Source organism: Triticum urartu, chromosome 5A, assembly GCF_056163025.1.
Source record: "Triticum urartu cultivar PI428250 chromosome 5A, HENAU_Tu73, whole genome shotgun sequence".
NCBI lineage: Eukaryota > Viridiplantae > Streptophyta > Magnoliopsida > Poales > Poaceae > Triticum > Triticum urartu.
In genome coordinates this window covers 513,710,850-513,727,237 of record NC_141877.1, presented here as the reverse complement: position 1 = coordinate 513,727,237, position 16,388 = coordinate 513,710,850, and the positions used below count along the sequence as shown (strand labels likewise).

The 16,388-nt window shown below is 50.6% G+C and overlaps 1 protein-coding gene across 2 annotated transcripts; it reads right to left on the bottom strand.

Annotated features, from left to right (window-relative positions):
• Nucleotides 1–8,248: 8,248 nt before the first annotated feature.
• On the bottom strand, nucleotides 8,249–14,069 carry LOC147972365 (uncharacterized). 2 transcript variants are annotated; one of them, XM_087523044.1, is made up of 6 exons: nucleotides 13,325–14,069; nucleotides 10,470–10,828; nucleotides 10,312–10,385; nucleotides 9,837–10,219; nucleotides 9,269–9,392; nucleotides 8,249–9,197 (listed from the first exon to the last, which is right to left on the bottom strand). In XM_087523044.1, exons 3-6 carry the CDS (start codon nucleotides 10,337–10,339, stop codon nucleotides 8,989–8,991), a joined length of 744 nt encoding a protein of 247 aa, XP_087379170.1. In that variant the 5' UTR covers nucleotides 10,340–10,385; nucleotides 10,470–10,828; nucleotides 13,325–14,069; the 3' UTR covers nucleotides 8,249–8,988. The 2 variants fall into 2 exon arrangements, with proteins under 2 accessions (XP_087379170.1, XP_087379169.1); XM_087523043.1 differs by lacking the exons at nucleotides 9,837–10,219; nucleotides 10,312–10,385; nucleotides 10,470–10,828 and having other exon boundaries at nucleotides 8,253–9,197; nucleotides 13,325–14,063.
• Nucleotides 14,070–16,388: the final 2,319 nt, after the last annotated feature.

Here is a 16,388-nt window from a genome sequence, read left to right as displayed (position 1 = left end):
TCTAGTCGGAGCACGTTCATCGCAGTTTCGTCGCAGACCGGGGAAGCGATAGGGTCCAGACCCATCTCGACCCTTCCAGTTTCTTCATCAAAGTCTTGACAAAGTTCTGCAGCCAAAAGTCAGTTCAATCAACCGAGAAAAATCCGATGGCAAGCATCAACACAGTCGGATTAAAAGAAATACCTCCCGGCACGAGATAAACCTTCTTGGCAAGGGTCCTCAGATAAGCTTCTGTGTCGTTCCTCTTGCAGATCGCAGACTCCGAATTTTCGTTTAGGGCGACTGTCGGTGTCAAAACCGGCGGATCTCGGGTAGTGGGTCCCGAACTATGCGTCTAGGTCGGATGGTAATAGGAGGCAGGGAACACGATGTTTTACCCAGGTTCGGGCCCTCTTGATGGAGGTAAAATCCTACGTCCTGCTTGATTAATATTGATGATATGGGTAGTACAAGAGTAGATCTACCACGAGATCAAGGAGGCTAAACCCTAGAAGCTAGCCTATGGTATGATTGTTGTATATGGAGTTGATTGTGTTGATGTCCTACGGACTACAACCCTCCGGTTTATATAGACACCGGATAGGGTTAGGGTTACATAGAGTCGGTTACAATGGTAGGAGATCTTGAATATCCGCATCGCCAAGCTTGCCTTCCACGCCAAGGAAAGTCCCATTCGGACACGGGACGTAGTCTTCAATCTTGTATCTTCATAGTCCTGGAGTCCGGCTGAAGGTATAGTCCGGCTACCCGAACACCCCCTAATCCAGGACTCCCTCAGTAGCCCCTGAACCAAGCTTCAATGACGACGAGTCCGGCGCGCAAATTGTCTTCGGCATTGCAAGGCAGGTTCCTCCTCCAAGTCCTTCATAGAAGATCGTAAACACCAAGAGTAGTGTCCGGCTCTGCAAAATAAGCTTCCATATATTGCCATAGAGAGAATAATATTAACACAAATCAAATCTGCCGACGTATTCCGTAGTGCGTCATCGTACTATGGCCAAGTCCTTTACTCGAATCATTTTCACTTTTCCACCTCAGCGTGTTTTGCGAGGCGGTTTCCTTGGCACGTCTTGTCAAAGCAGAGATCGTGTACTCCCCTTTTACGGGATTCTCATCAATACGGACGTGGGTAACCCAATCGTGCCTGTTAGCATGTTTTCTCGATTAAAGGCGAGTCCCAAACAGTTACGGGGAGGGCTCCTGGTATTCAACCTCTTATAAAGAGACCAGGGCCTTACTCCTTTTCTCCAATCCCAAAACGATTTCGCCCGTCGCCTCGAGTTCCAACACCCTAGGCTCCAGATTCCGGGCGCCTCAGACCTTCGACAATGTCCGGTTTTGACCTTCAAGGCCGATGGATGCCCTCCTCCGTCACGGAGGAGGACGTACTAAAGTTGAGAGAGACTAAGTTCTTGACCGCCGAAATTTCACATAGGTTTCCTGCTCAAAGGCAGGCTATCCCTAGTCCCCAGCCCGGTGAGAGCGTAGTGTTCGTGTCTCACTTCCTTCGGGGGTTAGGCTTCCCGATGGATCCCTTTGTGAGGGGACTGCTGTTTTATTACGGGCTGGAATTTCACGAATTAGCTCCGGAGTCCATCCTCCATATCTCCTCGTTTATAGTTGTATGCGAAGCGTTCCTCCGTGTTACCCCTCACTTCGGATTATGGCTCAAGACTTTCAAAGTGGAGCCGAAGATGATCAAGGGATGGCACGCAGAGTGTAGAGGCGCTGTTATAAGAAAAAATGTTGATGCTCCATGGCCCGAGGGCTCTTTTCAAGAGGAGCTAGGCTTGTGGCAACAAGAGTGGTTTTATATCACCACTCCCCAGAGCACCAAGTGGGTGGCGCTTCCTGCCTTTCGCTCGGGTCCCCCACCACGGCTAGCGTCATGGGTTAACAGAGGGTTAGATTGGGGTTTGCCCAAAGACGTGCCCTTGTTACAGGGCCGCATTAAGGATCTTTTGGAAGGAGACCTCAGCCTGGTCAAGGTGACGCAGGTCATGCTGATTCGCTGAATATTGCCCGGCAAACGTCGCTCCCTTCGCCTGTGGGAGTTTAATCCAGAGGGACCGCGAGCTCTCCAGAATTTTATGGGCGCAACGCCCACGGAGATGTATAAACTGTTCTTCGGATCACAAGAGATGTGTCCGGATTTAACCGAGGACGCAGGCCTAAGCTGCAATCGCCCGGATACTCAAGTAAGCAACCTTGTGCCAGGACCTTCTATCCGTATAATTGTCATAAACTTGCCCCTAAAAGAGTCGTCCTTTTAAACAGGAGTGGATAGCGAAGGCAAAGCTGATCAGGTGTCTGGCTCCCCTTCCTGAAACCAGGCCGGATCCTGTGCTGGTCAGGATGCTGGAGATAATGCCTTTGGAGGGGGAGGACAAGGAAGCTATGGCCTCCTCGAAGGAGGCTGCTCCGAAGGGAGGAACCGACAATTCCTCTCCTAGGGGGAAGAAGAGAGCCGCCTCTGACGACCCGGAAACCATGGCCTTGAAGCGGGGGAGAAAATCCTCGTCAGAGGGTCCGACACCGGGGAGTTCCTCGGCCGGACTACGCCCTCAAGGGGATCAGCCCTCCAGCGAGCCGTAAGTAGAGAAAGATTTTCCTTTTGAGGGATGAGGGAAATCCTTAATTTATATCTGAGAAGATTAACCGAACCTTTACCTTGTAGCTCGGACCTCAGCCCTTCTCAGCAGAGCTCGTCTTCGGGGGATCTTCTTTCGGAGATGATGGAGAGCGGGACGCCTCCCCTTGTTGTGCCGCCTAGCGAGGCGGGCGACCCTGAGGTGTCGTCGCGGAGGGTTTCTCCGAATCCGGCAGGGGCGGAAGGTAGATATGCGCCCCCCCCCCCCCCCCCCCCCGAGGTTCTCCGCGTCCGGCCTTCGAAAGAGGTCATGGGACGAGCCCGGCACCGTCTGGTACTCGACCGGAGGAGCTAAAGATTCTGCTGGGGCGAGCTTCTATCTCAGAGGAGCACCGCGCATTGATGGGCACGGTGATTGAAAGGATTTCATCCGCAGAGAGCGGATTGCATGAGGCCGTCAAAAGTTTACTGACGAGTTTCGAGGTACATTAGATAATGTATACTTTTGTCCGTTGCGCATGAATAAGATGCGCCATGTGTAGATAATAGCCCCTGAGACTCTGCGCGTCGTCAAGAAATGATGGCACGCGGAGGATCATAATCCCAGGTCTAAGATGTCGCCTTTGAATGTAGGCGGCAGGGTGTCCGGAATCGAGCCGAACTGACGATTTTGCCGAACTAAAGCGGCAACTGGACGTGGAAGATGCCGACATCACGCTTGTCAACAAGCGGCTTGATGAGGGTCAAGGTATGTAATTCCTCGCGCTGCATCAGGTAGGAATAGTTTTATGCCTGTGTCTTACGATGTGTGTGCTTGACGCAGATGGTGCGGTCGCCGTGGAGAGTCTTAGGGCAGAACTTGCCCGAGCTAAAGAACAAGCCAAAGAAAGTGATGCGGCTGCCAAGAAAGCCCTTGAAGAGCTGAGAGCCGAACAGGCTACTCATTGCCGAAGCAAGGAAGAGATGGCCGAGATGGCCGAAAAGTTAAAGAGTGCTGCAGACCGTTGCAGACTTCTTGAGAAAGAAGACCAGGCGAAACAGACGGACTTAGAGAAGGCCGTTGCCAATGCCAAGCACGCGCGCTCTGCGATGAGAGCTGCGAAGGAGGAGCTGCGTCGGGCCGAACAAATTGCAGCTGGAAAGCCCTTTATGCTACGAAGGAAATTTTGCGATCCGAAGTTTGCTCCGTTGGACCGGATGTGGAGTGTGGAGGATACCTATCTGGATTTGGCAGCGAGTGCTGCTGATGCGACCGAACACTTTCGAGATCAGAAAGATCGCAAAGTGGAAAAGCTTTTCTGGTCACTGTTTCACAATCCAGAGCGTCCACTAGCAGTGGACGATCGTTTGGCTCAATGGGCCGAACTGAATAGGTTGTCCGGACTCGCCATGAAGTACGTTATGGGTCATCTGTGGCCGAGGAGATCGGAGCCGAAGAGTTATTTCAGCTTGGTGCAGCAATTCCTTAACGCGGTGCCGCGTATAAATGCAATGAAGAGGTCAGCATGCATAGAGGGCGCAAGGATGGCTCTTGCCCGTGTTAAGACATACTGGGCAGAGATGGAGGCCACCTTTGTTGCGTCCCGAGATTTGGACAAAAGCCGAGTACCCTCCGAGCACTATTTTCAGGAAGTCCTTGAAGGCGCTCGTGTAATAGAGACGCAGTGCTCGAAAGATGCTATGTTATGATAGCATATGTAATTATAAAGTAATATTTTGATAAACTGTAGTGGCCTTTTTATACTTGTGCCTTCAAGTATTGGGAACACCTCCTGTGCGGCCGTTTTAATATAAAATCTGAAAGATGGCAGTCGTTGGCTTCAGCCCCCACGCACATAGTGCGGGGGTGCTCGCAGAAGACGCATTTTCACACTTAACCCAACGTCTTGGTCCTACAAAGGAGGTGATAGCGCAGCGGGCCAGGCAACCGGACTATAATGCTTTAACACTTTCACTTAGCCATAGGAGCTTGACAGTGAGACTATTTAAGTAGCTCCTTGGTGGCGACTGCGCTCATCCGAGTTCGGGGCGCGTATGTGCCTGACCGGGAAGCGGCCCTTCATTAAAGCGGAGGAATCCGATAGATTCCGATAGGTCATTGAGTGGCTGACCAGTCTCACGCTACATCATGACAGTCAGTTTTTGGCTTTCTCTACTGAGGTGCTCGCCCGGCCGAACCGGGGCACAATCGCAGTAGTTCTCCTGGTGCTACCTTAGCCGATAGAGCGGAACGTAAGGTAGCCGAACTCAGGAGCCAGGCAACCCAACATTTGACCAAAGACATGATTCGGAGCTGATGCATATAATGCCAAAACACGCGACGCCGAACACTCCCTAAGGTGTTCGGTCTTTATGAGTGTGGGCGAAACAACACTCTTTATTAAAAAAAACCCTAGTGTCTAGGTACGTGCAAAAATTCTGACATGGCCACATGCCAAGACGCCAGCCTCCTCCTTGGTTATATCAGAAAAACCAGGGGATGTGTAGCAACAAGAGACAGTACAAAAGGTTTACGCAGGGTCTTAATCTAAAAAGAATCCTTTAGGACGGGTCCCTACTGCACGTCTGCGCCTGTGTCTCCGTTGTGCCGTATCCTGGACGGGCGCCGCACGACGTTCATCTGTAAAAGAGAGGAACTGAGTTGAAAACGGGTCGTGCCGAACAAAAGTTTAAAATAAACAAAGTATAAAGTAAAATATATAAAATTGAGCTTCATTGTCTCTTATTGTATATGCATGGATCCCCTAGTGGGGGTATATGGCCACTAAGCCTGCATCAATGATGATTTTGTCCCGAACTCGTCTATCCGCGTTCGTGGTCTTTAATGACCTATTTCGAAGTTTTTTGGCCGGTGAGGCCATTTTACTGTGGGGCTGTCAAAGCGGCCGCACAGTCCTCCGCTTGGGGAGGCGCACTTTAGTGCTTCCCATTCAAAGAGATGATGCCTCGTGGACCGGGCATCTTAAGCGTGAGAGATGCATAATGCAGTATTGCATTAAAGCGGGCGAAAGCTTCGCGTCCCAGTAGTGCTTGATAGCGACTTGAGAACGGGACGATATGGAAGGTCAGCTTTTCGCGGCGGAAGTTATCGGCAGAGCCGAATATAACTTCGAGCCGGAGAAAACCCATACAATGGGTGTCCGGACCAGGTGTAACCCCTTGAAAGGAGGTTTTGCTGCGGCGGATTCTTGCTGGGTTTATCCCCATGTGATGGATTGTATCCTGATATATCAGGTTTAGTCCACTGCCGCCGTCCATAAGGACATTTGAAAACCGGAGTCCGCCAATTATTGGATCGAGTATCAAGGCAGTCCAGCCTGCATTCTTGATATTTCTAGAATAATCTAGCTGATCGAAGATGATTGATTTTGACAACCAGTGGCGGGACCCTTTGGGGATAGGCCGTGTGGTGCGTACCTTTATGGGCGCCGCACGTTTTGTTATGTGAAGTAAGTTCACTGTTTTTACTTCTTGTGGGAAGTTCTTTTGTTTCCTGGTGTTCTGCTTTTGGGGTTCGTCCTCGTCTTCGCTTGGTGTGTCGAGCCCCTTGTGTTCGGCATTGAGTCTGCCGGATTGTTTGAAAACCCAACAATCTCTGTGGGTATGGTTAGAAGGCTTCCCGGGAGTACTGTGTATCTGACATATCCTGTCCAGGATTTTATTTAAGTTGGATGGATCGTCCCTGTTATCCTGGAGGGGTGGTTTTGTCTGATTTGTCGTGAACCTTTGAATCCGGCATTGACTGTCGTGCTCTTCGGACTTTTTTCCTTAGTCCGGCGACGGTCCTTGTTGCGTCGCGGTTTTCCGTTTCCATCCCTAGTTTCGGATGTACTTGGGTCGCTGGGGCTGCACCTTGCCAACCAGCTGTCCTCTCCTGCACAAAAGCGGGTCATGAGGCTTGTTAGTGCGGCCATTGTTCTTGGCTTTTCTTGGTCGAGGTGTCTGGCGAGCCATTCATCTCGGACGTTATGCCTGAAAGCTGCTAAGGCTTCGGCGTCCGGACAGTCGACTATCTGATTCTTTTTAGTGAGGAATCTATTCCAGAACTGCCGAGCTGATTCTCCGGGCTGTTGAGTTATGTGACTAAGATCGTCTGCATCCGGAGGGCGGACATAGGTCCCTTGAAAATTTGCTCGGAAAGCATCCTCGAGCTCTTCCCAACTTCCAATTGTGTTTTCAGGAAGGCTTTTAAGCCAATGTCGGGCTGGCCCTTTAAGCTTAAGGGGTAAATATTTTATGGCGTGGAGATCATCTCCTCTAGCCATGTGTATGTGGAGGATATAATCCTCGATCCAGACTCCAGGGTCGGTTGTTCCATCATATGTCTCTATGTTTACGGGTTTGAATCCCTCTGGAAATTCATAGTCCAGGACCTCATCGGTGAAACATAGGGGGTGTGCGGCGCCCCTGTATTTGGGTGTGCTGGATTCTGATGATGGCTTCGTAGCATTGCTTACGAGAGCTTGCTTTCTTGGCCCATAAATGGACCTGACTGGGCCATGGTGCGAATCCTTAAGTGGGTCGCATGCCGATTTAAGTGCGGCGCCGCTTGCCGCTTTATGGGTTCGTCTATCCGACCGTGTGGCTTTCTCATTTTTTGAATGCGAGGGCTCTAGGGCCTCTTCGTCGAATTCAGGTAGTAGCTTTCTTTTCGGATAGCTTTTAGTACGGCGACCGTCGCCGTATTTATCTGCGGTATTGATTACTTTGCTCCATCTAATCCGGAGTGCATCTTCCGCTGTTTTTAGCTTCCGCTTCTGCTTTTTTAGGCTGCGTGCAGTTGCAACGAGCCTCTCGTGGAGATTCTTCTGCTCCATAGGTTTATCCGGCGTGAGGTCGTCCGGAATGCCGTTTTCGCCGGAGGAGGGATGTTCGGTTTCTCTATCCGTGTTGCCCTGTTCGGACGGTTGCTCTAAGGCCTGCTCGTCGTCTACCGGCTCGTCCTGCTCTATGGCTGGGTTTTTGTCGAGGCGGGGCTTGGGTCGGTGTTTACGCCGACGCTTTGATTGCTTTTCGGGGGGTCGATCTCCTGTTCCATCCCCTTTTTCCTCGTTGTCGCTTCCTTTAGGGGTATCCACCATGTACACATCGTGAGATGAGGTGGCTGTCCAATGCCCTATGGGCGTTGGTTCATCGGTATCTCCTGCATCGTCATCCATGATGTCGATGTCTCCGGAGTCGAAGTTGAGCACGTCGTTTAAATTGTCGACAGTGGCTACCAAGTGGGTGGTGGGTGCGCTTTGAATTTCCTCATCGTCTGTATCCCATCCTCGCTGACCACAGTTCGGCCAGGGCTCTCCTGATAAAGAGAGAGACTTGAGAGAATTCAGGATATCGCCAGAAGGCGAGTGCTAAAAGATGTCCGTGGCGGTGAACTCCATTATTGGCGCCCAATCGGATTCGATCGGCAGGGGCACGGGGGGTTCGGAGTCCGAAGAGGAGTCCGGATCCTCGGAGTCACGGATCATGCAGAGTGCGGGGCTAGCGTTCGGCTCGATCTCTTTCGGGATCGCAGCCCCCGAGGTGACGTCCAACCGCTCATCCTCAATTGGCGCAATAGGCTCCAAGTTAGGGGTCGGAACCGATGCGTGTGCGGACTCCAGGACACTGTCCGGGGGCAGAGCTAGATCATGCCCCTCGAGGTAGTGCGGCGCGCTTGGTTGTGGCTCGAATCCATCAAAGATCAAATCTCTGCGGATGTCTGCCATGTAATTTAGGCTTCCAAACCTGACTTGATGGCCAGGGGCGTAGCTTTCGATCTGCTCCAGGTGGCCAAGCGAATTGGCCCGCAGAGCGAAGCCGCCGAAGATGAAGATCTGTCTGGGGAGAAAAGTCTCACCCTGGACCGCATCGTTGTTGATGATCAAAGGAGCCATCGGGCCTAAAGGCGACGACACAGAGGAACTCTCAATGAAAGCACCAATGTCGGTGTCAAAACCGGCGGATCTTGGGTAGTGGGTCCCGAACTATGCGTCTAAGCCGGATGGTAACAGGAGGCAGGGAACACGATGTTTTACCCAGGTTCGGGCCCTCTTGATGGAGGTAAAACCCTACGTCCTGCTTGATTAATATTGATGATATGGGTAGTACAAGAGTAGATCTACCACGAGATCAAGGAGGCTAAACCCTAGAAGCTAGCCTATGGTATGATTCTTGTATATGGAGTTGATTGTGTTGATGTCCTACGGACTACAACCCTCCGGTTTATATAGACACCGGATAGGGTTAGGGTTACATAGAGTCGGTTACAATGGTAGGAGATCTTGAATATCCGCATCGCCAAGCTTGCCTTCCACGCCAAGGAAAGTCCCATCCGGACACGGGACATAGTCTTCAATCTTGTATCTTCATAGTCCTGGAGTCCGACTGAAGGTATAGTCCGGCTACCCGAACACCCCCTAATCCAGGACTCCCTCAGCGACCTTATCCTTCTTCAGGCTGGTCACTTCGCGGTTAGCTTCATTAAGACAAGATGTCAGTCTAGTCACCTCTCCTTCAAGCGTTCCGACTGAAGCAAGCTTCTCGTCTGCGAGAACGGTTTTGTCTTGGGCTGATTTTTGTGCGGCGGCGAGGTCCGAGTCCTTGTCCAGAGCCAACTTCATTTTCTCTGCAAAAGAAATAATCGAATCAAAAAAGAGACCAAAGAGATATATTGAAGTTCAGTCGGCAATCAGTTACCTTCCATACCAGCGGCCTCGTCTTGAGCTTTTTTCAGATTTTGCTGAGCCAATTCCAAGTCAAGGTTTAGCTGGATCTGCTGTTTCTCCAAGTCAGCAAAGCGAGCTCCGAGATCACAAGATTTCTGCAATCAGGGAGGGGAAGTTATTTTACAGCGAAAAACGACAAAGACAATAAATACTAAGACTACGGTCGACTGCCCGCAGCCCACCATAGTCTCGGGGACTACACCCAGTGGGTGCACTTTGCGTGCCCCCACCGGTTCTGATCCCACTCGACCGGCCCGCCGGAGTCGAGTGCAGGGAGTAAAAAAAAGAAAGAAGAACTCAGACCACAGAACTCGACACGGCCAGACCAGATCGAGTGAAAGAATCAAAATACAAAGACTACAGTCGACTGCCAGCAGTCCACCGTAGTCTCAGGGACTACACCCAGTGGGTGCACTCAGCGTGCCCCCACTAGTCCAAAAATTCAATCGACGCACCCAGTGGGTGTACAGATGCAAAGATTTTCGGAAAGATAGTCTTCAGATATCATATCCTAACAGAACAAGCGGTGACCAACTAACCTGAACATTGCTTTGGAGAGCTGAGCTGGCGTCATAGGCGGCCTGACTGGCGTCCCGCACTGCCTTCATCTTCTCCATCATAATGCCCACCTGGCGTATGGCTTCCTTGGCAGCATTCACTTCGTCCTCTGGGACATGATGGATCGCAAAAACTGAAGGTGGGTCGGCAGGAGCTTGAGCAGTCGACGAAGAAGGCAGGGCACTCGACAATGGTACGACGAAGGTAACAGAACCCCGATTGGCATCACCAGCGTCCTGAACGACTGGTTCCGCCATCGGCGTCGACTGTGGCACCTTGCCTGCAGGAGCTTTCCTATTTTTCCTCGTCAAAGGCCTCTCAGGCTCTTCATCATCATCATCGGGGAGGTCAATAATGTTAGGAGCTGTTCAAAGATCAATCGCCAAAATCACATCACCCAATGGTACACATTGCAGTTGAGTCGACCAAGTAAAGACAGAATGACAGAAATCATACCCAGATTGGAAGTGACTACATCCTCCATTACCTCATCCTCATCCCTGTAATCTGAGGTCCTGGAAGTAGCAACGCTGCCAGTTCCAAAGTTCGTCTGGTTAAATCAAGAAAAAATAAACAGCACGAAGCGTCGAGTGAATACAAAGGGAGACACTCACGCAGAAGCGACGGGGATGTCAATCTTAATCTTCGGCAGCGCCTTCCGAGGCTTCTGCTCTACAACTTTGGGATGCTTTGACGCTTTTTCAGTTGGGGTTGGTGAAGATGTCCGAGGACGCTTTGAAGACTGACCAGTCTGAGCAATCGCCTTTTCACGGGCGCTCGGTCGTTCTTGGTTAAGCTTGGATCGCCTCTCCCTGCGAGGAGGCGACTCAACTTCTTCTTCGTCACTTAAGTCGTCGCTTTCTTCCTACCCTTCTCCGTCAGAATGCCATTCGCCACTGTCGCCGTCGCTCGCCTCTCCTTCCGGGTCTTGCTCTTGCTCTCCGTTGGGCACTGAGTACATTTTGATAAGGGCCTGAAAGAAAGCAGGAAGAATAAAGTCAGTCAACGCAGTATAGACAGCTGCGCGAGTGAATTCAGATTATAATCAAAAGCTCAGGATCGGACCTTTTCTGGTTCATGGGACTGGTTGAATGGAGGAACTCTCCTGGCTCCCCTGGGGTTGTCCTTGTTTCCGGTGATGCCCGACAGCCACCCCTCCAGTGTGTCGTCATCGACCTCCTCCGGGTGAATCCGAGTGGTGTCGTCAAGACCCGAATACATCCACATCGGATGGTCTCGAGCTTGAAGAGGCTGGATGCGCCACCGAAGGAAAACCTCCAAGAGATCCATACCAGTGACCCCGTCACAGATAAGCTGGACCACTCGTTCGACCAGCACCCTAACTTGCGCCTTCTCCTCCGGGATCACCTTCAAAGAAGAGGGTTTCCTCACTCGGTCCATGGTAAAAGGAGGGAGGCCAGTCAACTGCCCTGGCGTCGGCTGGTCTTTGAAGTAAAACCAGGTCGACTGCCATCCGCGGACCGAGTCAGGAAGAATCATGGCCGGAAAGGAACTTTTCCCTCTCATCTGAACACCAAGATCCCCACACATCTGAATCACTTGTGTTCTCTCATCACTCGGATTGGCCTTTTTCACCGTCTGAGAACGACAGGTGAAAATGTGCTTGAAAAGACCCCAGTGAGGCCGACAACCCAAGAAATTCTCACACAAAGACACGAAAGCAGCGAGATATACGATTGTGTTGGGAGTGAAGTGGTGGAGTTGTGCCCCAAAGAAATTCAGAAATCCCCGAAATAAAGGGTGAGGAGGCAAGGAAAACCCATGGTCGGCGTGAGTGGCAAGGAGAACGCGCTCACCCTCCCGAGGTTGCGGCTCGGATTCCTTCCCCGGAAGCCGCGCCGATCCATGGGGGATCAGTCCTCCGTCAGCTAGGTCGTCGAGGTCTTCTTGGCGGACCGTCGAGCGGATCCAGTCGCCCTGGATCCAGCCCTTCGGCAGGCCGGCTCATGAGGAAGATCCACCCCGACTGGTCGCCTTCCCCTTCGCCTTTGCCGTCGCCTTCTTCACCCGCTCCAGAGCCACCGTCTTCTCCTTCCCCATCGTCGCCGGCGAGACGCGTTCGGAGCGGCGGCGCTGGGGCGAGAGCGAGCGCGACGAAGAAGCCTGAAGAGGAGAAGAGGAAATGAGAACGCATTGTTCAAGAAACCCCGGTCCGACGCCTTATATGAGGTTACTTCCGAGTGGCTGACTGGTAGGCCCGGATGATCCTATCAAATCCCGCAACAGTCGCGCGTGTGATACGTGGAGAAAAAGGTGGCGCAGAGATCGAGGCGGCTCCTTCCTATCCCAGCCGATTGCTGCGGCCTCCCCCGCCCCATGCGCTTCCCAAAATTCGAATCCCGCGAAATCCGCGGACAACAGAACAACTTGTCAGACGAAAGATCTCCTCCACACCGTCACTCGGAGCTTTTCAAGTAAAGAAACTCAGTCGACAAAAAACTAAGAATGGATCAAGGCGACTGAAAAGGAAGTTGCTGTCGTCACTCGGGTTCATTGATCTGAAACAAGATATGCTCATGGCATGAAAAATGAGTCGGAGAAGTTCTCAACTCCTTCCCCACTCAAACCTCGATCCATTCGGGGGCTAATGATGAAGCTATGTACCTAGGGTAGGGTCATGGACCTGTCTTAACTGCCCTACCCAAGGACATCTCTAGAAGAAATCACCCTTCAATCGACTTGGGGGTGTTCCACTCGACAGACTCGAAGACACTCGACCAAGAAGCAATCACTCGACCAAGATCCAACCACTTGACGGCCGGGAGACCTAAAGTCACTCCGCACGCTAACGGTCGGTCATTAAGTAGCTTTTATGGTCATCATAGCACTTTATTAGGGGCGTTACCAGTAACGCCCGACCTTAATGTACTTAAAACCCTGCATAACTGAGGGCCGGAGGGGTCTGGCGAACTCTATATAAGCCACCCCCCTCCTCAGTGTAGAAGGTTCGCACCCCTGTGATTCATACACACATAATCCAGTCGACCGCCTCCGGGCTCTGAGACGTAAGGCTATTACTTCCTCCGAGAAGGGCCTGAACTCGTAAACCTCGTGTGCTTACAACTACTCCATAGATAAGATCTTGCCTCTCCATACCTACCCCCTACATTACTATCACACTTAGAACCACGACACCTGGGCCTGGTTTTGCCTGGGCCACCAGCCCCGCTAATCCCAGCCTTAACGCAGCCAGCTCTCCCTAGCCAGACCGCCCCAACGCATGCCCAAAAGTGCACAGTAACGCTTCGGCCCGCTTAGCTTCAGGCCCAACCTGGCCCAAAAGCAGGATCAAACGCGTTGCCCTGGCCGCCCGGATCTCATCCGCCGCGATGGCCACCGGCGCCGGCGTCCGAGTCGCTGGCCTAGCCTTTCTCTTCTTCTTTCTGGTCACTCTAGTCCACGAATCTAGCAATAAGAAATCTGACAACTTAATTGGCTGAAGACATACCTTGGGTAAAGGGCCTTTCCATGGCCGGATCGCGGATGCCGTCGTCCTTCGGTGAACTATCCGGCGAACCACCTCCACCTTGTCCTCAGAACGAACTCCCTCGCCATGTTGGTGCGGCAAAGATTCGGGCACCACCGAATCCAGCCGTGGAGACGGGAAAACCGAAGAGTCTGGCGGTTGATTTGCGTCATCCTCGTCGGCAAGAATCCAAAAACGTCCCCCAAACCGCGGCCTGGACTTCGATGCTTCCGTCTCCGTCGTAAGATCCACGACCTCTATCTGATCTTCCTTGTCCAAAGGCTCCTGCACACACTCAAGAACACAAATCTGATATAAATCAATCAATAAACGCGTACCTACGGTGATCTTCTCATCGACCTCCAGATGTCGTCCGCCCAAGATCTCCCCTTCATGATCTCTTATCTTCATCCATCTAGACGGAGAATGCGAGTAGAGAGATCCATCATTCCAATGTCCGGCATCCCGAACGTCTTCGAAACGAATCCGCCACTTTGTTGGATTCAAAAAAACCCGATCTTGATACGCCGCCAAGGAGGATCCTCGATGAACCGGACAAGGCGCCGTCTCCTGCGCCGCCGCAGGTGTCACCGATGGCGCCGACCGTCGCTCTTCCAATGAAGGAGGCAGCGAGGGCGGCGGTACCGGAAGGGGCGGCAGAGTCGCCACCCCATTGCCCTCTCTGTCCTCCTACATTTCCAGGCATTTGAGGCAAGAGATAATAACCTTATTAGCTATTATATTGGATAATTACATTATTATCCATTATATTGTTGACAAAATTAGGGTGCATCTTTGATTCACATGATTCTCAAAATGCAAGAATGGCTATGAAAATGTACAATTGAAATGGTGTGCCTCTTGAATACTATAGAATTAGGAAACCAAAAAAGTTCCTCGGCGATCCGTTTGTTGTGTGCTTGTGTCGGTGGTGTTGGCGCCATGCCCATTGGCACTCAGCTCACTTGTTTTATTTCTTGCCCTTTTTTTGCAGCGCCACCTGATTTCTAGCCAATTTTCTTCGTGAGACTACCCAATATAAAATATCGAAGATAATTAATCAAATTTGAATTTACTGCTATGAAGCAAATTGGTTAATTCCAAAGGTGGAAGCAACTCTGGTTGACAATATATAGTTGAAGTTACTAAGAGCCTGTTATCACTTTCCGAGGCAAATTAGGGTCAATGGTACCAAAAACATACTTATTTGTAATTATGAATTCACATCACATAAATCCAATATTGTCCCGGTTGTTATTGGTCCAAGTTTTGTCTTAACTACACAAATATGTACTATATATCTAGGCATATAAGGTAAGAGGTAATATCCTTATTAGCTATTACTATACTGGATAATAAAATTATTAGCCATTAGATCTTCGACAAAATTCGGGTGCATCTTTGGTTCACAAGATTCTCAAAATGCTGGGATATAAAAAAAAATAGAATTCGAATAGTGTGTTATCTTGAATCTTGCAGAAATAGGAAACCGTAGAAATTTGGTTCAGTGCTCCTTTGAATTAACGAAAGTTCATAGGAATTTGAACGATTTGTATCCTTCGAAAAAAAAATCTACTCAAGATGTTTGATTCGTTGGATTAGAATCCTTACGAAAAATGCTATACTTTTTGAATTGTTGGTTTGAGAATTTGCTGAGAAGGTGCGTTTCAGGATGGAGGGGGTAAGTTTTGAGGATAAAAATGCTATACTTTTTGAACTATTGGTTTGAGAATTTGCTAGACAGGCCTTAATCTCTCAAACCAAAAAAAAACCTCAAATGTTGCCTTTGGGATCTTCTGTCCTTTGCCCTTGAGAATTTGCTACTTTTTTTTGCATGAAAACATCCAATCTATTTATATTCAATCATAACAGTACAATAAATATCAGAAATAATAAAAATTACATTTAAACATGTAGACCACCTAGCGACAACTACAAGCGTTGCTATTGGAGTGAGTACCAAATCCTATTTTGATTGACCCCGTGATGGCGGCATGGTACGAGTACTTTGACATGTACTGCCAGTACTAGGGGGTTATTCTGCTTGAGGCACTGCGTTGTGTGCATAGTGGGCTTATCATGATTTGAATGGGAGCTTTGCTCTCGGGTTCCAATCAGATAGAGCTGCTTTCCTTGATGCTTTGGTACGTAGGAGTACGTACAGCTTTTACTGACCGTTGGTGGCGGATTTCCTTTTACCACTACTTGTGCCTTTTCTACGCCGACGCTCCATCACCCGGGTCTCACTCACTGGTGACGTCTGGTCTTTTACGCTTTCTTTTCCTGGTGAGGCACGTCTGCGTGGGTCGTCGGTGGAGCATGCTGCCATGTCAGGAACGAGGGGGCCGGACGTGCGCACGGGCGATGAGATCATACGACGGTCTCAAAGCATCTGCGGCCGGACTTCGCAAATCCGATCCTTAAACTTTCGCAAAACATTGACTGATCACGTCTCAAATAATGCGTTTTATATCCGGATATTTTAAATTAGAAATCTTAAATCCATATTATTACATGCAACATAAACGATTTTTTAAGCGGAGCTCATCTGACCTCGCCATGTCCGGCGGTCGGCTGCGCTTCTCAGAATGTTGGTCCGGTCGCCGGCCAGGTAAAGTAGAGTATGGGACACGAGCCGGCTCAGGGACTCAAGGCACCGCCGTCTCCTATGCCACACTCTTTCTCGTCGGGGCCCGAAACCCGAACGATGCCGGTGGACGTAAGATCAATGATGGATCCGTCCTGGGATGAGCGACATCCATCATGATGCGGTTGCGACGCCCGGACTGCGCACAATACGAGGTGTCGGAGAATGCGACTCTGGCTCGCCGACGTCCACCGCCGCGAGGGCTGCTGCCGCCTCCCATGCCCGTTGTCTCACACAGCGGGTACGTTGTCCATGTTTTCGTCGAACGACGTCCATGGTGCATCCCGCTGCTTGGTGCACCAACCAAGGACGAAGCTAGAAAAAAATCTATTAGGATCATGTCTATGACAGTGGGGTCATCTTTCATAACTGAATAGTCATTAGTACTAACCTAATAAA